Source organism: Watersipora subatra, chromosome 9 (assembly GCF_963576615.1).
Source record: "Watersipora subatra chromosome 9, tzWatSuba1.1, whole genome shotgun sequence".
NCBI lineage: Eukaryota > Metazoa > Bryozoa > Gymnolaemata > Cheilostomatida > Watersiporidae > Watersipora > Watersipora subatra.
In genome coordinates, this window is record NC_088716.1 from 22618943 (window position 1) to 22627057 (window position 8115).

At 34.0% G+C, this 8115-nt stretch overlaps 1 protein-coding gene across 1 annotated transcript; it reads left to right on the forward strand.

Annotated features, from left to right (window-relative positions):
• Nucleotides 1-407: 407 nt before the first annotated feature.
• Nucleotides 408-8031, forward strand: LOC137405374 (uncharacterized protein DDB_G0287625-like). The gene is made up of 5 exons (XM_068091608.1): nucleotides 408-647; nucleotides 1472-1548; nucleotides 2714-3349; nucleotides 6474-6690; nucleotides 7301-8031. Exons 2-5 carry the CDS (start codon nucleotides 1476-1478, stop codon nucleotides 7551-7553), a joined length of 1179 nt encoding a protein of 392 aa, XP_067947709.1. The 5' UTR covers nucleotides 408-647; nucleotides 1472-1475; the 3' UTR covers nucleotides 7554-8031.
• The last annotated feature ends 84 nt before the right edge of the window (nucleotides 8032-8115 follow it).

Sequence of the window (8115 nt, forward strand, 5' to 3'; positions counted from 1 at the left end):
TATGCTGTATATGCATGTATATTCATATATACTGTATATGCATGTATATTTATGTATACTGTATATGCATGTATATTCATATATGCTGTATATGCATGTATATCTATTCTGTATATACATGTATGTATATATGTACATATATGTACATACATGCATATATATATACATATATATATATATATGTACATATGTACATATATACATGTACATATATACATGTACATATATGTATAAGTCTATATGTATAGTAAACACCAAGAAATCTTACTCATTCCTAGCATATACATGTATGTTACAAAAGCATGCATGCAAATCTAAAATGGATATATCCTGTAACTTGATCAAACAGAGTTCCAAATGTTACCCTGTAAACTGGACTATTATACACTCATTATCTCTATAGAGACAATTGACACCCGGAGGCTGTAGGAAGCAGAGATCTAGTTTAATCCAAACCAGATTTGTAAACCGGCAATCTTTCCGAGATCTGCAAGACCATAAGCGTGTCACTGATGGAAATATAATATCTCTTCAAGGAAAATGTTGGCAACAGCCTCGTGTCGTGATAAAGGATGTTAACCCTTAGCTCAGTAACAAAAGCAAAGGTGTGCTCTAGAAAGCTCAGTTCTCCTCTGAAGCCTCTTCAGGTGTGTGTCTTTTGGTCTTTACATTGCTAGGTTGAGTTGGACGTAGCAAACAAAGAGGTAAGTTTATACTTACTTGTAATGTGGAACTACAACACTTACTTAATAAAGAACACTTGTAATGTTTAAAAATGAGAGACATTCAATAAATAAAGTGACTTACTTAATGAAAGAAGTTGGATTATAAGCAGAGATTACCATCTTTTTCATTTTTCATTATAATCTCCATGCAATGACACACACTTTTGCCATCAAGGTATCAGCTTTGTATGTTTTCATCATAGAAACCTTTAGATTATTTTGCTACAGATCACTCGCTGCAATCGTAACCTCATCATCTCTAGCAGAGGGAGTTCCTCTCAGAAACTTTTCATTCTTCTCAGAAAAGTTCATCTTATTAAATGGCACTTGTATTTTCTTTTGATAATTGTAAGATGTTAGTTAAATGTTATTGTCATTCTATTTGTAGTAGTTTAATTGAGCAAGAGTTTTAGATGAGATGTATTTTTTGATTTTTCTTGTTTCAATTTTTTAAAAGTTTTAGATTTGTTAAAGATTTCATTTCAAAATATATTGAACAGATTCAACTGCTTTTTGCGGTTGCAGAACTGCTAAATGGCACTAACATAATATTATACCTTCCTAAATTGTCATTACAGTTGGCTGGAAAAATTACAAATTCTTTCAGTGTTTATTAAAATATTTTATTCAAGTAATTGTTTAAACAAATGGAAACTTCTTTTATCATCTTTTCATAATTATACTCTTTATTATTAGTGTTATTACTTGTTATTAGTGACCAAGTCTAATAGTCAGTTCTAATACAGAAAAATGAAGGCTGATTTCATTCTGCTGGTGACATTCTTTCTGGCAGCCGTACCCTGGGAGTGCTCAGTGGCAGCAGGTAAGCCTTAGACTTTTTACAGTATTACATACAACTAAAGAAAATTTCTGACTATTTTCAGATAACCAATTTTGGTCTTCAACTCTGTTTTCAATGTCATATTTAGGGCTGGTAAGAATTCAATTTCGTGTTTTGATTCTTGTCAAAGTTCTAGCCAAGAGAAGTCACCTTAACCTCTTCTGCTGATCGCAGAATTTATTAAGCTTATAAATAACAGATAATATTGACATGTGCAGCAGGTTTTGAAAACACTCAAACTTGTTTATACTTTCATATCATACATGTGATATAGCGAAGTTGTAGAGTCTGTGTGTTTGAGAGATATTTTTTGTTAATAGCTAACAATTTCCTAAAACTTCTCCAAGGTGATCGGAATAATGGGGCCGCTTAAAATACACAAGAAAATTAAAAATAAACATGTTGTTTGTTATTAATTTATAGTTTAAGTATGTATTACATGAGTTATATCAATACCTTCATTGACTGAATTTATCATGGCTTTTAAACAAATGTATATGGGTAACTACATAAAAGTAAATTGGGGTCCATTTGGTTTTATCAATATTTAGTAGGCCAGCCCTTATTGTCAATATCAGGATTAAGTGCCTAATAAATAAATAATATTCCTTGAGAATACTTTTGGTAGCAGACAGAGTGTCAACAAAACTTGCTTCCCAAACAAATATATTATGTATAAAATAATATAAAAAATGAGTGTATGCCATAAATGAAAAAGAACGCAAAAAAATTCTCAAATAGCCCCATAATTATGTTCACCACTGTGTTTCTTAAAATCCTGTTACTCCATATACATGCACCTCATTGTTAAATAGTTGTGTTGAAAATTAAGAAATTCATTTCCCCAACAAATTTCTAAGCAGGTAAAAAGATAATGAGATATTGAATTAAATATTTTGATAAAATGTGTTTACCAATGTAAAAAAAATATAACTATTTGAAGTTGTGTTCGAATATTGTTGTTTCACAAATTTAATAATACCCAAATGTATATTTTCTTCTGCAAATAGGGGAACGAATAAAAATCAACTAGTTTTATCTAGAAAGGTTGAGTTGTGAATTTTGAGTTGACCCTCCTTTAATTGCTTCAAGCATAAGATTGTCTAGCATTTATTGTATGCAGTGTGTTGAAATATTTAAATTGTAGAATATTTCAACCGAAATGACATACGACAAAATAACGGAATAAACAATAAAGGCAGCGGAAATGGATGGAACAATGTTGGTCGTAACAACGGGAACTACAATGATGGTGATATCAATGGCAACAACAACATAGGAAATGGAAATGGAGTAGGAAACGGTGGTGACAACGAAATTGACATTTTGAAATTTATGAACTCAGATGGTGATGTCATGATCCCTACAAGTCCACCACCAACTACGACTGACTTTGATGCAAATCAACTTTCTACTACTACCACAAGTTCTCCAACTGACACTAAAACAACTGAAGATGTTACCACAATCACTCCTTCAACAACTGTTTCAACCACTCCTTCAACAACTGCAAGTACTACAACTGACCTTGAGGTGACCACAGATGATGTTCTTTCAACTACAGACTCTGTCCTCACCACCACAGTTGAAACAGTTTCCACAACAGATGATACTACAGTAGATAATTTTTCTCAAACAACTACTCTGTTTTCGACTACGGAGATTGAAATCTCAACCACAGATAGCTCCAGTTTTACTACTGCTGACCCTGTGACAACTGGAAGAGACACAACCACGAAGGATCCCTTACCTCTTCCAACTGACCCAGATCAGCTAGCAGCAGGTAATAATTTATACACACATCTTGTTTTCATTGTTCCAACACACCCACCAACCTACTAAATAACCAAGATTCTTGAGCTCTGCAAGAGCCGTTTAAACAAAATTTTAGAAGTTGCTTTCTCCGTAAGGTAGTGAAAGACAACTGCTAATTTTTGCCAAAGTATTGGTTGAAATCAAAACTTCAATATTTTTTAAAACAAGAGTAAGTTAGTATTCGGGGACTTTGATTAGTTTTTAACCGTGTTAGAATTTCAGTTTCTATAGTTTATTGGAGAACCAAAATCATATAAATCTGTCATGTTCAGTTTTCATATAAGAATCAAAGAGTTAACAATAACAAAAATGTAGTAACTGTATATATCATTCTTCCATAGAGATAACCATGACTCAACAGCTAAAAAAGTAGCACAACTCCACGCACAAATAAGAATTTTTTATTCTTGTAAGTCTTATATTTTATTATATGATTCGCCAGCTTCCTTACTCAACATTTGATACTTGAAGCTGCAAAATTTAAAACGATGCAGAGTTTGTAGACAGTTGATTAAAAATAGCATGATTTAGGTAATCAAATTTGTTTATAAAAGCTTCACTGCTGAGTTACATATGTATATCTATGATATCAATGGGCTACACAGTTAATTACTGACCGTATATAATTTTCCATTTTCTGGTCTAATACAATTTAATTTTACTATAATGTTTATTAGTCATTAATTCAAACTCTGTTACGTCTGAAACCATTGGTCAGAACACTAATTAAAAACTACCCTTTGTCTACATAGAACATTGTAACTTATTCCTCATGAGTAGTACCCCATCATTAGTCAATGAAATTTTTTAAATCTTTTCATTTGTGTACATCACAGGCTTTCAACTTTTTTATTTTCTAATTTTTTCAAACAACTCAATAAAGAACCATGTTCTGCAACATTATTTATTAAATGGTTTGCACTTGAATTTATTATAAATTATGCAAAAACTAAAATTACAAACTTGCAAATTGTGAGGCAAGTTTATTTTTGATCTAGGAGCAATGAAACCATTTAATGAATGGTACAAAAGAAGTGACTGGGAGAGTTACATACCAGATGAAGTTAAAAATGGGTTATATCAAAAAGGGGATCGAGAGAGACGTGGGCCAGATGTCTTTAGATATAGACATCATAAAGAAGGAAACCTGGAACAACACTTTCCTAAAGATATTGTGACTGGACAATACGACGAGGCTGCAGATGGTCCAGACCGCGAAGGAAGCTGGGAACACAGTAGTATCGATGAGCTTGTGAATGAAGAGGACTGGGAGGGGCCTGTACCTGATGGAAATGGAGTGTATCAGAAAGGGGACTGGAACAGACAAACCCTAGAGGAACGCATAAACGAGCCATATACATATAGGCCCCTAGTCCCTTTGATTACCGAAGAGGCGGATATCGACCTCATTTTAGGTAACTTTAAAAAGATAATTAGTTTTTGTCAATTTGTGTTGATTTTAAATTAACAACTGCGCTCGAGATGGTTTTCCCACGACCAAACACGAGCGAAGCGATTGTTTGGGAGCTTTATGATAAATGCATATGCACACACAACTCCCGAAAAATTATCCGTCAACGGCCGTTACCAAACCCTTGTACAATAATCCCCTCAAAACATTTAACCATTTTTGTGTAGAGTCGTTTTAGTATAATAATGATACAAAACACATATAAACATGTTTAAATATGTTTCTACCGATACTACGGGACTCTGACACTTTGGACACTTATAATGAGTACTTTGGTATTCCAACTGATGTCCAAAGCAGTGAAAGTAAAGGAAGTGACTTTGATATTTTTCTAATGATTCTTATAAGATTATTACAATAGTTAATTATAAGAATAATTATTCGGTTTTATAGGATTATTATAAGATTTAATTATAAGAATATTCATTCGAATCTACAATATCGAAGTATATAGTGACCGATGGTGTGCAATATGTTAGTTATTTTTCTAAAGATTTTGTTGATGATACTGCGACTGTGCCCAATATCGCGCTACTGCCAAGTCGTTTTTAATATCTGCACAATTAAGTAATAGGCCTACATTTTCTTATAGATATACATCTATTTCTATGACAACCAGCTAAAATATGTTTAGATTTTTAAATTCAGCATAATTTTTTAGATATAAATACAGAAATCTAGATAAACCTCACAACTTCTTGATATTGGTTGCTATGACCAATAATATACAGCCCCCCAGCCTGTGTATATCATGCAGCTTGCCATTTTACTTCTAGTATTGCATTTCTCCTATTGCAGGGGAGAGATATAAACATATAATCTTTTCCTTTCATTATTGCTGTTTGTTGTACATAATAACACACAGGACATTGCAGCTACCATTGCAGTTCTTCTATTGCACTGAAGTGCCATTTGATTGCTAATATTGCATTTTTCAACCGGCAGTACCCTTTCTTTTTCCATTATCACTTTGGTCGTGGGCTGTATGTCAGGGTAATTTCCAGTATATTAATTGGCTCAACTTTTGCTAAAAATTGAAAACATCTCAACGTTTATGGATGAATCAGGTGTAATGTTTGGAACATAATAAGAACATTATTTTATTACTTCACTAATTTTTTCATTAAAATGAATAGGATTTCTGCAACTTTTCAACTTGATGGAGTATCAATACCAAAGTGAGAAGACAACTTCGTATGATAGACTGATGCATATTAATTGTAATTGGCCGATAACCCTGAGAAGCTGCGCTGGCTATTGGCATCAATTCATGAGTAAAATAAGCAAATTCAAATTATTCAATAACTGTTTGATGAAAAGTTCAATTGAAATCGTGACATAGGTTGGCGGAATGGTTGACATGTGGTCATGACGCCAAATTATTCTCCTTGCATAGAAACAAGCATTATTTTTACACTCAAGGTAGCTCTTATCTCAATTTTTTACATTCGTTGCAAGGAATTTAAACAAGCAAAGAATTAATTTGTCTTAGATTTAGGCTCTTAATCACAAGTAGGCCTAAAGGGTAGATCACCTGTAGAGCATGCAGAGGCCACATGATGGTCCTTTCAGTTTGGATTGTTCCATAATCATTCCAGGATCTTTTTATATTTTTTTGAAGGGCCAAGAGACAAGAAAAATGGGCGAGGTAAAGGAACCAACTCCAAGAACAACAAAGTTGGCTCACAAAAGAGAAGAAATAATCGCAGAAATAAGAAAAAGCACAATAGGAATAAGCCAACTAAAAAGGTGAAAAACAGCAGCAACGTCAGCAATAGTACGCTAAGCAACCAAGGCAGCAAGCGAGAGAACAAAAGAAACTCAAGAAAAAATAAATGGTGAATATAGAATTAGTTCTAGTACAAACTAGCCGAATGTCCAGCATTGCATGGGTATTAAAAAACAGACTATAAACAGTGGCAGATAATGTAGTTGTCATTGGCTAATTTGAGTAAGCTGTTATACGGATTGCTAAACATACTAATAAGAGCTGAGAGAGTAAGCTGTAGTGACATTGCGCGTAACACAGAGCCCCTATTTGTATTTTAACCCAGATAATGATTATCTGCCCTATAAATCCATTGCATCTTGTTTAGCTTAATGGGTTAGCTGGTCGCCTTTTGAATGGAGGTTCCAAGGTCAAATCTTCGACGACATGGATTTTTCATTGCTAGATTTTGATCGCTATAGCTGGACAGACGACAAACTTTGAGATTTATATATGTAGACGATAGATTGGTTTATTAGCATTGTATGTGCTTAGTTTGGTCTTCATTTCTTGGGTGTACATTATTAACTTTTATACCTCTTCGCTGTTTAATAACTGATCCTCTGAAAAACCTCAGCATCATGCTTATATTTAGGTAGAAACAGGAGAAGTGATGAGGGTTCAAATAGCCAGTGTCACACATCTTGCGGTCTTTTTTATCAATTTTGCTATTCCAACAGGTGCCCTAATCGATCTCTCGAAGTCTGGGCTTCTCGGTGTCTAGAGGGTGCAAAGGACCAGTGCACGGAAGATAAAGACTGCGTTGGAGAAATGATCTGCTGCAACTACTGTTACAAGAGGTGTGTCCGGCCTCTTCAACACAGGAAGTCTGCAAGGCCATTTCACGTAAATCGCAGACCAGGCCCATCAAATAACCCCAGACTAATGCAAAGAGTTCGACCAGGTGGCAAATCTGCCAAAAGGGGTTATTAAAATTTGTGGAACTTTCCAATTATATATTGTTTTATCAACTGGTGCTAAACGTTCATCTATGTAATGGGAACATGCCAATATGGGAAGTTGTTAGTAAAAAAAAAGGTCAACTGGTGTAACATGTTGGGCAAACATCCTGCATTTGCTATGGAGAATTCTGGTTGATTTTGATGCAGCATATTTTATTCTATATGAAGCTTGTAGGTTGGTGTGATTATAATGCTACTGTTACTTTTTAGGTGGAATGAAACAATAAAGACCAAATGCATCTACATTAATAATACTATTGACCTTTATGTAGTAACTGCTGTTCTCCACCACCTCCCATAGACCTTCAATTTGCAAGTCTGTTGTCTTACCCATCTACATACAGCGACACAATTGAATTCCTGTCATAACTCATAAGTGAACAAAGATTTTCATTAATCGTAAGAAAGTTTACAACAAGAATTGAACAGCCAAAGAACCCTAATAGGTGGTAAATGAAAATGATTTAGGGTAACTTCCATGGCGTTTTATGATGTGAAAATGAGATGCTACGACTTGTGGTACAGTAAGGCTC

What these genes read in the sequence shown, in the direction of transcription:
- LOC137405374 (XM_068091608.1), top strand. Translation starts at nt 1,476, where the DNA reads ATGAAGGCTGATTTCATTCTGCTGGTGACATTCTTTCTGGCAGCCGTA. An exon ending in GGAGTGCTCAGTGGCAGCAG is followed by an intron (nt 1,549 to 2,713) that starts GTAAGCCTTAGA and finishes TTTAAATTGTAG; the next exon opens with AATATTTCAACCGAAATGAC. An exon ending in CCCAGATCAGCTAGCAGCAG is followed by an intron (nt 3,350 to 6,473) that starts GTAATAATTTAT and finishes ATTTTTTTGAAG; the next exon opens with GGCCAAGAGACAAGAAAAAT.